At 38.9% G+C, this 13,342-nt stretch overlaps 1 protein-coding gene across 1 annotated transcript in view; it reads left to right on the forward strand.

Annotated features, from left to right (window-relative positions):
* The window catches only part of astn2 (astrotactin 2), a 285,511-nt gene that overhangs the window by 46,811 nt on the left and 225,358 nt on the right, over nt 1-13,342 (forward strand). The window contains exon 2 of the mRNA XM_032540394.1: nt 5,559-5,746. Coding sequence (XP_032396285.1) covers nt 5,559-5,746 — 188 coding nt within the window. The remainder of the gene's footprint in view (nt 1-5,558; nt 5,747-13,342) is intronic.

Below are 13,342 nucleotides of genomic sequence, written 5' to 3' on the forward strand. Positions count from 1 at the left end.
GGGGGGGGTGGCAGAAGAGAAGACAAGACTGTGTAATTGTTTGTCAGCTCTTATGACAATATATTTGAATGCTGAATTTTAGTCTGTTTTTAACACATGTCTGCAGGCAGTGCAACCTTGATGGTGATTGTCATGACACAGCCTGATTTTGCTATAACTGGTAGTGATGATGTTGAATGTATTGTTTCAAAAAAATGTTAGACTGTAATGCGAGTACGGCATCTTAACAGACTACCATCTCCCTAGCTAGAAATAATAGTATTGAAGATTAAATTGAAGATGTATTGAGCTAATCCGTTTGAGTGAAGTAGGTTTTTGACTCTGTGGGTTCGTAGAAATTTTCAGACATTTCATTTAAATGAGTTCCAGCTGTGATTAAGAAAATATGCTCATATCTGATTTAATTTGATCACCAGTACTGTAATACTGTTAAAGCCTTTTTTTTATTTATTTTGTATTCCTGATTAGTGTAGCAGCTCCAAGATTTGACTCTGGATGACGTCATTACCAGTCTTTCCCCTGTTCTTTAGAATGAGGAACTCCTAATCCCTATTAATTCAAACACTGAAACTTTGGAACAGCAAATGCATGTTTAGTTTCAAGATTGTTTTACCTTTTAGGTTACAAAAATGGACCCCACAGTTTGTAATTTTTACAAAAGTGAGTTTTTTTGTTTGTTTTGTTTTTAAACTTGTTTTTACTTTTAGCAGCTGATAATGATACTAGCTGACCCTGCTAGTGATAGAGGTTGGTAAAGAAGGAGTCATCTGATCTATACAACCAGCTTGCTTAAACCTGCGTTAAGTGATCATTTTGGCCACATGGGGGCCATTGTAAACAAGCTGTAAAAACACCATATCAACACATTATTACCATATAAAGTCAAAGATATGGCGAACCTGTAAGCAAATGGCGAGCAGCATACATTTAGGATGTAACTATTCAAGGTTTGTCTGCTGTGTAGTGGTTTCCAGGCCTTCATGTTCTCACTCAGTGGTGTTGGGCAACCTCATCTCAACAATCTCAAATATCCAACTATGAGAGACTGTGCTAAGTGGAAATGACTTTTGCTCAAGGCAACATTTAAAGAATGTGAAAACTAGAGTAGAAACTCAAAATTGAACTCAGCACTTGCAAATGATGAAGAAAAGATACAATATCTTAAAGGAGAGAAGAAAGGAAAAGGAATGAAGAAAAGCACAGTAAGTTTTAGCGTGAGCACTTAAATGATAACCGGATCTTATAAGAATTCTGCTGACATTAAGCGTTCAAAAGATTTTACTTCATCTTAAGTACCTGCATAGAGGACTTACCAAAGAGTAAGAAGGCTTTATGAAGGTATTTGAGTTAAGCTTATAATAATTGTGCCAACTGTCATGCAAACTTAATGAAAAGTAAAAGGGAACTAAACCATATTTTCATATTTGTTGTTATTTGGTGTTATTTGTTGTTGCAGATTTTCTGCCTCAATTTTACTTTGAACTCTTCCAGTAATAAATGGCAAACATTATGCTGCTCCCTACACTGCGATGATCCTAATAATCAGTCCATGAGACCTGAACTGACTCTAATCAAAATATTTTCAGTTTAATTACTGCCATTTTTTTAAAATCATCACTCTACAAGCAACACAAGATAGCATCATGGCAAGCCATGAACTTTTACAAAATGTGTTGTGTCCAAAATGGATCTTACTACAAAGGGAATGGCGAAGAGTGATTAAAAATGTAATGCAAAGCGCTGCAGATCAGTATCACTTGGTTTAGTTTGCTGCTCTGCCACCCAGCAAAACTACTTGTGAAACTACTTTGAACCACCAATTAACTCACTCACTAAATGAACCTTTCACAATCAACCCAAAGAAAGAATTAGGTGAAATATTTAAATAGTGTTCATCATGAATTTCTGAGGATGAGGGTACAGTATATTGTCCAGTTTTTAATTGATACTTTGCAAAGGCCATAATGATGGATTACATCCTGTATACTTTATATTACTGTTTGTCTAATTGAATTAGAACTACTTTCAAAAACATATCGTATAGGGATGATCCGAGTACTCTGCTGAAACGAGTATCCGGTACGGATAAAGCACTTTTGCCGAGTACAAGTATTATACGAGTAATACAAGTCAATATCCGTGCTCGGATTGAAAACAAATCCTCAACTGGCCGCGCTGCGTTCTGTGATAGTCACAGCGCCCCCCCGTGTCTACAAATACGCTCGGCTCAATCACACACACACACAGAACACGGAGAACTGCGCTCCCTCGGCCTCTCCCTCTCTCTCTCTCTCCCGCTCCGTCAGTCAATCGGGTCTGCGGGTCTGTTCCGCTAACTTTTAGGGTTTCTTCAGGTTCATTCACACACTCCTTTTCTTGACGTCTATCTTTAGGAAATTGCTCATCATTGCAATGCTTTTTTGCACATGAAATGATCTTTTTAAACAGCTACTACTAAGAGCTATACTATCACTCCACAACTGATAAGCGTAGGTTCACTGATGTTGTCTTTCTAATGGCAAGTGCCCACTAAAGGACTTCAGCCCGGATTTTCCGCTCGCCAAGTTTTAGGAGCAAAAGCCCCATATCAGAGGCAAATCATTATTGGCTTGGGGCTCGCATAAAAACGCATGAGTGCAATGTGTAAACTTTCCCCTGTGTCAGTGACTTTGATGGGAAACTACAGCCAATGAGAGCACACGACATGGACTGAAAGGAAACCTGGGGGAGGGGTCGCCTGTACTTCACTGTATGTGTAAGTTAAAGTAATTTTCGCATTGATTTTTTTTTTTGTTGACTAAAATGAATTATGACCTCTATACTGGTACGCTACATGTAGTGTATGCTTTGAAAAACATAGTAAGGCAGCCAGCAACCTCAATAGTGGCTTATAGATTCAGATAAATGCATGATTCTGCAAATCAGACCCCCACTTTTATGTTGTTTCAACAGTTTTTGAATAATATGAGCCTAATGTCTTTTTGTCTCTCTCTGACTGGAGCTTTATGACCACAATGCTGATAACCCGTTAATAAAGTACTTCAAATAAGCTGTTTTACCCTGTAAGAATCCTAGCATTGTGTTGTATCCCGATTTCTCTGTGATTCACAAGGTTAATGAATACAGTTTTTTATGTCATGTTCACTATGGGATTCCTTTGAGTTGTCCTTGGACTCACTTTTGGATACACTACATTGCTGACACCCTTGCTAGGAGCATACTGGCTTCAGTCACATACATACATACAGTATGCACGTATACACATAATCATGCACAAATCCACATTAATAATGTTCCTCCTAATGAATTACTAGCAGACCTTGAGGCCATACACCTATATCCCACTAACGTCTGGCCAGGTGCCCAATGACAAGCCTGATACCGCAGAAGACAAGGACACACACACACACACTCCCACACAATCCTTTTGTCTTTAAATAGCATGCTTACTGAGATTCCTCATCTACATAACAATCGTACAAAGGTAGGTAACAGCCCTTGAAAGTCTATTACTGTCCATCCATCCTGCATACGATTGCTTTTGTTACTGTAAGACTTGCTTTTCAGTTGTTCAGTTGTTGACATGAAAAACACTTTTAATTTGGATCAAACTAAGTGTCAGCTTTGTGCACAATCACAGTTATTTAAAGCTTTCTGAAATGCACATGAATCACATGAGAAAAATTCCAAGGTAAATTTGACAGGAGCTTGATAAGCTGTTTAAAACCGTAACAGATGGCGGGAGGCACCTCACTGTTGGACCAGCAGTCAAAGCTTTATCTCCTGTCAAGGTGAAAGGTCAAGCAGTGTGTCTTCAGCCCACAGATTTAAAAAAAGAGTTGAATAGCCAGCAATTATGGCATTAAATAATTAGCCACCCTACAAAATAAGTAGGCAGAAGCTGCAGTCAGCAAAAGTATAGAACACCTTATAGTACAAGAAGGGATGATGTTTAAAGTGTACTTTTAAAAGGGTGTATTAGAAAATAAGGTAAAGTGTTTATATTGATGAATGAATGAATGAATGAATGAATGAATGAATGAATGCTTCCATGAGTTGATAGTCAATAAATTATGGGACAACAAAAAAAAAAGTTTAATAATATAAATAATGTTTCATGGAAAAAAAAATACATTTACTGGTTATTTCTTTGCACATGTGAGGATTTATTGAGCTTGGTGCTGGTAATTTTCCCCTATTTTCTGACATTTTATAAACTAAATGATCAATTGAAAAAGCAATAATCAGATCAATTGAGGAAAAAAGAAAGCTTGAGGAAAATAATTGTTAATTGCAGCCCTACAGTATGTTTAAGTACGTTGCCTATTAGTTAATGTAGCATAATAATATGAAGTCTATACATCCCATGTTAGGAGTTTCTACATTTTCTGAGGGGATGTGTGTTCTGGATGCTCCCTCCCTGCACCTTAGGGCCCATGGCACTATTGAGCACATAGCTCACATACCCCTCCCCTTCCGTCCATGTCCTTTGACCCAGAGTTAGTGGGTTAATAACCAGCTGCACCAAACGCCATTTGTCATTTGCTACCTGCCGCTGATAGGAGATGTCAGCAGTTGTCTATGCCCTTGTCACCCAGCCGCATGACAAATACTGTATCAAGCCTTGCAATCTAAGGCTCCCTGAGGCTTCTCAGTACGTCTCTCCTGGACAACCACTCCCACTTGATAGTATTAGATTATTGTGCCTTGATCCATATCAAGATATACTAGAGATCCCCCTGCTCTTTTTATCTCCTTTTCCCATTGCTCCATAAATTGCAATTTGGTCTTATTGTTTTTCCTCCTTTTGCTTTTAAACGTTTTCAGCTTTTCCTTTCAAGTTTGATACTTAATGCCAGAAATGGCTTGGAGCTAATGGTTTTATAATGGTGCAAAATGTAGGATGATTTATGTAGATAAGCAAAGGACATTAAATGGTGAGTCAGCATTTCTACAATTGCTTTGGACATATGAATTTAATCAAGCTTGATAAATGAATTGTCTTCCCATTTGTAAAGGTGTTATATCTGTGTTTAATGCCTGACAAGAAAAGTGTAATCAAATGAATATTAACCGGTAAAGGCCTCTCCATCTGTGACAGATTTTGTCTATAATTGAAGTGCTGTATTGATTTTAATGGTTATAACATTTGTGATGCTCGCCACTTGTTTTCGAATTTAGAGAAATTTCTGAAGAGAAATTGCAGTCATGAAGATTTTATCAAAGTAGTTAAGAAATGTATTTGCTTGACAGTAATTCTCCCTGAGCCAGCTGCACAAATGCACACAATTATGATAAGCCTAAGAAGTCTGTCCAGCTATTCAAGGGTTCAAGGTTTCTAGTTGCAGCACAGTGTTTGTCTGCGCTTAGACAGAACATAGCACTGGAATACTAATGCACAACTAAACTCCTCACAGGCTGTTTTTAGATGTTTACTTTTCTTTTGAGTTTTCACACAGTAAGGTTAGGAAAACTGACTTTAACACCAGTTTACTGTAGATGTGAACTTCTCATGGATTAAACGTTGTCCCTTTTTCCTCTCCCTTTGTTCTCTGCAGAGATGTCGGGTACGGGAGAAGATATTTCTCAGGTACACTGGAAGCAGCAGTGGTTGGAAAATGGGACACTGTACTTCCATGTGTCCATGACTGAGTCTGAGCTTGTAGCACAGACAACACAACCCACAGCTCGGGAGCCTACTCATGCCCTACATGAACACATGCATCTGCTGCACATCTCAGTTATGGTAAGTTATGAACACTTAAGCCAAAGAAATATGGTTGTAGATACACATAAATTAAGAAATGCATGTGTAGCATGGTGAATGCATAAAGAAACACACTATCTTTTGTGGGTAAGTGTGACAGTCCACTTGGTTTATCCACAGTGTCATGTGTGACTGGTGGTTGCTAGCGTTTGGGTCCTCTTCTTCTCTTTGAATATCTTTTTTGACGCTCAAAAAAACAGTGTCATATTGTGTTGCAACTGGACAGTGTGGACATTTAAGTTTGTATAGTGAAAGCTCTTTGCATGTGATGGTTGTCATGTGACTCAGTGAATCAGAAAGTGACACAGCAAATGGCATCCACAAATCTTGGTGACGTAGGGTATACCCGCACTGTACTGCTGTATCGGCGAGCTAACTGCTGACCAGCTACCAAGCCAAAAATCACACAATAGCCTACAATAAACTGGTAATTTGCTATGAAAGGGGCACTGCGTAAGCAAATGGGGCGAGCCAAACCATCTCCAATGAAAAGGGTACTCTCTACTGAGTTCAGTGATACCTCACACAATAGAGCTCAATAGTCCCGCCCAAAGCTGGTTCCGGAAGTAAAAATACAATTCAATTTCTCCATTGACTATTGGAACATAAGGCGTAGACTTAAAACCAGCTACCACATGACTAAGCGATTGTATATGCTTGTAAAGATGCCAAAAGTTAATGGGGCCCCAACCTTGTTTTGAGATAAATGTCTTTTATGCGATGTCTTGGATAAGTACGTCATTACCCAACAGGGTTATGAAAAGGGGTTGTGGCTAAATCATAGGGGGCAGTTCAAACCATCACCAATTAAAAAGGAACTCTCTGCTGAGATGAATGATACCTCACACAAGACTGTACATTAAACGGTTCAAAAGGCATAGAAGGGGGCGTGACTCTGAGTACATGGGCGTGGTACCAGTAACATTGTAGTAAAGAGGGCGGCTCAGTGTCACATGTAGACCACACATTAGTTTTGTGTAAATCAGATGATGTTTGTCATATAAGGCTGATATTCTGTTGCCAGCGGGGGGCTGGCAACAGACTATCAGCCTTATATGACAAACATCATGCTATGATCGAAAGTCAATTTTGGCCTGAAAATGTCCTTAGGTTAGATTCCTGTCAATCGTTTGACATTTTGGGCAGATATAACAATATACACTCAAGATACAACAAATTCTTTGTCCATTGATAAATGCTCAAAATGGCCGCCACGCCCAAACCATTTGACGTAATCTTTAAAGTGTTGAGATGGTACAGACCAAATTTAAAGTCCATCGGATTAAATCTCTAGGATTAGTTCTTTGGATCACTTTGCTTTTGGACTCTTATGAATCATGAAAAGTTTTATGCCAATTGGACAATGTACACTCAAGTTACACCCACTTCCTGTTTGGATGACGATATGCACAAAATGGTCGCCCCGCCACGGCCTTGCCCTATGACAAAACATTTTTCTTTAATAACTTTTAATCTTTAATGACTTAACCCTCATGTTGTCTGCGGGAAGACAACACAAGGGTTAAGATGGCACAGACTAAATTGGAAGTTGATTGGATGAAATCTCTAGGAGGAGTTTGTTAAAATACGACATGTGGAAATGGACAAAATCACACTAATTTTAAACATTCAATTCATAATACTAGTCTTCCTGTTGGGTTTAGGGTATGGCTCCTATTAGGTTTTTTGTACGTCTTGACATGCTACATATGTGTACTGAGTTCCGTTAGACTATGTTAAAAATACTGCAGGGGCTCAATTTAAAATATGTAAACTTTCACCAGGATTGATGCAACCGCTAATTTTAGTGAGTTGTTGAGTATGTTAAGCTCCTCAAAAAGGCTATTAATCTGCCGGAAGAATAATAATTTCTTCAGTTTCAATAGGGCTGTCGCTGCTTGGGCCCTAATTATTAAAAAAGAAAAAGCTTGTTAGCCCTGTCGTTAATGGGACAACGAGTTGACACAGTTTGTTCAAAGACATTTCTGCAATTGACTCCTGTTTCATAACCGTCTGCAAACCCTTCCTCTTTTGAAGAACAATTTATGCTCTGACAGAGGTGGTTTATTAAAGGTGTATGGAGAAATACATCTAAGAAGCTACGATAGCTTCCTCCATCTCCGGGTCTCCGTTTCCCAAAGGTTAACACTGTCAAGACGGCTTACATGCATGTATTTACTTTACTTTTACTAATCAAAGCAATTCCATTTTGCCATTATAAATGCTATTGGGACCAGGCCTTAACCACAACAATTGTGTACAGGATCTATTTATAGAGGGTAACTTTTGCAAGCTGATGACATCTCTGTCAGTGTTACATATGTTGATGCTCCTGTTTAATCTTATTAAATTGTAGTGAGTAAGTGTGTTGACACACTTTCGGGTGATAATGCACTTTAAATATGCATTGACGTCACCTCATATTGCATGAAGAGTGTGTTGTTGATTTTTCCCCAGGGTTCTTCTTCCCTGCTGGCATTAAGGAAGAGTTGGAGTTAGTGGTACTGATATAGTGAGTGGAAAGAGTAATGACTTTGTTGACAGGAAGTGTGTGGTGGAAGTTAAGATGTCAAACCAGTCTGGTGAAGGCAGTAGTTGATAAGATTCTGTCAGGATATGGGGGATTGTCAACATTTAAAAGTATGCGATTACCGATTGTTAGCAGGTGGAGTAGAAAGCTGGTTCGACAGTAATGGCAAGAAGACGCGAGTTTTCTTTATATGTAGCTGTTTTCTTGTATGAGTAGTGTTTTCATCTCAATACTGCAGCTTTACGACTGTGGCATACAAGGATTTACTGTTGCTTTAAATCTGCTGTGGCTTATGTTCTGTATTAACATACACATGTACACATGCAAGAATGCAGCTCAACTCACCACATAAATTTGTTCTGCCGCTCTCTCTCACCATAGTGACAAAATTCTTTCCCCTCTAGACTTGTTCATTTTTTTTAATTTGTAAGATCAGCCTCTGCACTTTTACCAACTGTGTTTTTGATAGAGCCCCGAATCACGTTGTTAGTCTTCAGTTCCGATTTTGATCATAATTGGGCAATTTCTGCCAATAGAGGGCCGATGGCAATCATTTTTGTTTTGTTTAGTTATAGCCGTTGATATAGCTGTGTCAAGTATTGAACAGTTAGCCTGTTTTTAGTGTATTGGGCTCTTCACCAGGTGAAAGTGTAACCGGCTGTATAATAATGTGTCATTCTTTAGTAAATATATGAATAAGAATCAGCCTTGTTTCTTATACCCTTTTCCTAACACAAATTAGTGCATATATTCAAGTTTTTGCCACACCTCTGAGGTGGATGGATTATCTCGGCAAAGGAGAAATGCTCACTAACACAGATTTAGACCGATTTGTGAACAATATTTGAGAGAAATAAGCTTTTTTGTGTACATTTTAGCTCAGTTTATAATTTTGTTCAGTGTAGTTGTAAATTGTGAACACTCCTGGCTGTGTTTTTACACCTCTCTTCTCTTAGTCTTGTGTTTTCGTCACATCACACCTTCTTTCTCCGAAAACTCCAACTTCAAGTTGCATTTTTCGCACCTGTTCTGTTCTTTCTCTGCCTCACCTCTCCTTGCTCATCCCACCATTTGCTCTATTTTGGTCTTTACCCTCCTCTCAGTTCACCGCATCTCCTTCGCTCTAGCCACCTCTGCATTCTCTCGAATCCTCTGACCTCTCCTGCTCACAGACCCAACTCCTCTTCTCTCACCCTAAAAACACTTTTGGTGAAAGTTATTTAAAGGGTGTGCATAACACTGTCTTGACTATGCTGCCACAGCTTAGATAAACATGAATTAAACATATTTTTATGACTAGAGTTGTGTGTAATTTGGTTTGTCACTTTCACTGCAACCAGAGATCTCGACATCTTGACATCGTCATAACACTGTGATTCTAAAGTTGAAGTTTTTAGCATTTGTCATTTTGTCCAACATTATAATTACTGTTTACATAACACTTTATTCTAGACACTGCCTAAATCATTTGACAGTTCAGTAACATTTAAATCTGCCGAGAAATGTTTGATAGACTGTCATGATGTCAAGTTGGTAGTTTGGAGGCAGTGCTAACTAAACTAAAAGTGGCATAACCATAATAATAACATAAACCATTATACTAGTTAGAAACATTCAAAAAGAGGAACTTTACTCTGCACCCTGTAACTCTCCTTTCCCTGTTCTCGCATGACTATAAATATTATGGGAAAAGTAGAAATAATGTGTTTGAGAGAAGGATTATGTTTAAAATGCTGTTAATTGTTTTGTCAGCGCATTACGTGGTATGATTACTAGTTTGACAACCAGTTATTTCCATAGGTAATGAGATGTTTCAGGCCTTTTCCACAATAGACATTTTGACTTGTTGGAATATGAAGGATCCTGTAACCCAAAAAGCTAAATGTAATTCAGAAATCATTATTTTATTATTTACATCTCCTTTTTTTACTGTGTCAAAATGTCATCCATTTAAAATAATGAAAGGCTTTAATCAATATCCTGTGGAGTTCTTGCCAACTTTTTAAATATTTCCAAATATCTATGCATCATTGTATGACTGTGGCCTTCATTTTAATTGGCAGAAACCTTGCGTTGTATTTCTGTTTGGAAGTAATTTAGATAATTCACTTCAGTGATATCATGTTTAATTTGTTTTCAATTTGTTTTGGTGTACCCATTTTGTTCCATATATTTCAATTTCCTGGAACTGCTTTTGTTGGCAGTCTTAGGTGAACTGGCAACTCTAAATTGAGCATATGTGAGTGTGAATGTGGTTCTCGGTCTGTGTGTGTTAGCCTTGTAAAATGGGGACCACCCCAGGGTGTAGCCTGCCTCTCACCCAATGCCCAGTTGATGCTCAAGCCAAGCATAACAAACCCTTACAGAAGATGTTTAATTTGTTGTTTTTGCTATTGGATTATTTCTGATATTATGAGTATTATAATAATTAATTATTATAACTTCCCTCTTTCTCCCTGTCTTGGTTCCGTTTCACTGTCCTCTGCTCAACCTTCTCTCCTACAGTACATCTTTATAATTAGACACTGCTCTACTTGTTCCGTCTGTGCTCCTATCCCTCTCATTGTAAACCCATATCCTTAATAAATGAACATCTCAGCTTCTTTGTGTGCATGCTAGTAGAGCACCTTAAACTTTGCTCCAAAGTTCCATCGTTGTTCAAAAAATCCTTAAGCTACTTTTATAATGGCATGGTTTTGCAGACAGACACTGACTAAGGCATCTTACATAGTAAAACCTTTTACATTACATTGATGTGGCTGAGCTGTCAGCAAACAGTTGCCTATTTCCACATTCAGCAAATACAGACATTAGCTTTTGTTGAGGTCCATAGAGCTGAGGGGAACTGCAGAATTTTATTTTGCTTCCTTTGACCATGTCAAATTATAAGTAGTCATGTGCTCCAATGTTAAATATTAATTATAGCTGCTTTAAATATGGTTTATGCAATTGCGCATGTACACTGTCTTTGCAAACACTGTATAATTGGGTTTTTAGGTAGTTTTTATCTTTTCTTGTGGATTGGCATCTCTTTAAAAAAAAATAGACATCAGTGTTTGAAATGTAAAAGAGGGTAAGAGTAGGGGAATCATATTGAGGCAGTTTGAACAGGACAGAAGGTCTGGTGGTTTGGCCTTATGGCCCCAAGGTGTCTCTGGGCTCTTTGAGTGAACATCACATTGTCTGATGCTGTCAGTTCTGGGCCAGACTGAAGTGTGATCACTCTATTCTTCTGGCATTGAGCTGTCAGTTTCTCACTCACTCAAGCAATAATTTTCCCAAGTCTTAGTGCTTTCTGCTGTCCTTCCCCTCCGCTGTCTCACCGTCATATGACACCAGCAGACAGAGACAGGTATCAGTTTTAACACAGGCTAAAATGACAATTGACTGACTTAGCGGTCAGATAGATGTTTTACAGTGCAAAGATTGGCTGCACGATTTGAAGAAAAAGTCATATTGCGATTGACAATACAGTTATTACGATTGCGATATAATGTTATCATGAGTCTACTTGCTTTAAGGACACTGAACAAAATACAAAAATCTTTAAATGTGAATTTTACAAATAAACATACTGTGTTAAAGCTTCAGTAGGTAACTTTTGTAAAAATGTGTTTTTAACATATTTGTTAAAAATGCCACTATGTCCTGACAGTAGAATATGAGACAGATAATCTGTGAAAAAATCAAGCTCCTGTGGCTCCTCCCTGTGCTCCTACTGCCACTTGCAGAAATACACCGCTCCCGGTCAGAAACAGCCAATCAGAGCCAGGAGGACTGTCTTAGCAGCGTCAATCACTCTCGTGTACGCGCTGCTCATACCCCTCCCCCGCACAGCGTGTACCACCGTTCAAGTTCAAGATTGCCAGTTTACTGCAGCTGTGATATTCGCGGAGAAACAAGGGCGTTTCTCAATATGTGTTCTTCTATGGACTTGTGTTCTTGTGTTCTTGTGAAACGTCATGTTTGGTGGCCAAAGTACTGACCCAATCACAAGTTAGCATTTTGCCAGAACAGTTAAAATCCCCGATGTGATCTCGCACCGCCCATTTTACCGAGGATACATCGGATTGTACTTGTGAACTTGGCCGGGCGGCCGGTACCCAGCATTCAATTCGGTGTAAAGCGCTTATGTTTTCCGGTACACATATTTTCACAATTTACGTCTATTTTAAATCAATGAATTCATTTTTAAGATGTTTTAAGGCGGAAATCAGCTGTGAAGATTTTGAGTATAGGCAGTTCACCGAAAATTGATGGTGAATTAAAAAAGCCTTCGGAGTTGGAAAGCTCCACAATCCCCGGCGGGCGAGCTTGCTACGCCAGCCGGGAATGACTCTCGCGAGCCGGTCAGTCAGTCAGCTCACAGACCCCTCTGGCCCCCCCACATTTAGACAGACCCCTGCAGCAAAGCCAGGTCCACAATTGTAAGATATTTTAAACAATTTTTACCGCTGTTGTTATATATATCTGTCCTCCTCATCCTGGCTCTCCTCCCTCTCAGGCTCCTCTTCTGCTTCTCGGTAAGACGGCAGTGACTAACTTTACCAAGTCCATCTATAATTTTAATACCAATTTTAACGTTTCTGTTCTGCTTTCAATTAAAATTGAATCCCGAACAATGTTACAGATTTTTTTCCCGCCGTTGTGTCGTTATTTATAAAGTTATTCCCCGTGATACTAATAGCACTTTAATGAAGTAACAAAACAACAAAGGCGGTGTGAAAGGTGACCGTCCATGCTTTATTATGAATACATACATCAAAGTAAAGCGCCCTCTTTGCTGGGGGTGTTGCGCAATAACGAAGAACGCCTCGTCAAAACTGTCAACAGCGTTGTGTTGCTCTGAACTTGCGAGTTCGTCTTCCAGGTACAGCTAGCAAGTACGGTCTCCCCAGAACACAATCCGTTCTTGTGCGTACTTGGTATTGAAAAACGCCCAACTTTCGGAAAACGGCCAATTTTCTCGAGTGACACCTGCTCAGAAAACAAAGACAGGCAAACAAAAGAAGACCGATGACAAAAAGCGAGCTAAAAAGAAAGAA

Source organism: Etheostoma spectabile, chromosome 16, assembly GCF_008692095.1.
Source record: "Etheostoma spectabile isolate EspeVRDwgs_2016 chromosome 16, UIUC_Espe_1.0, whole genome shotgun sequence".
NCBI classification, from domain to species: domain Eukaryota; kingdom Metazoa; phylum Chordata; class Actinopteri; order Perciformes; family Percidae; genus Etheostoma; species Etheostoma spectabile.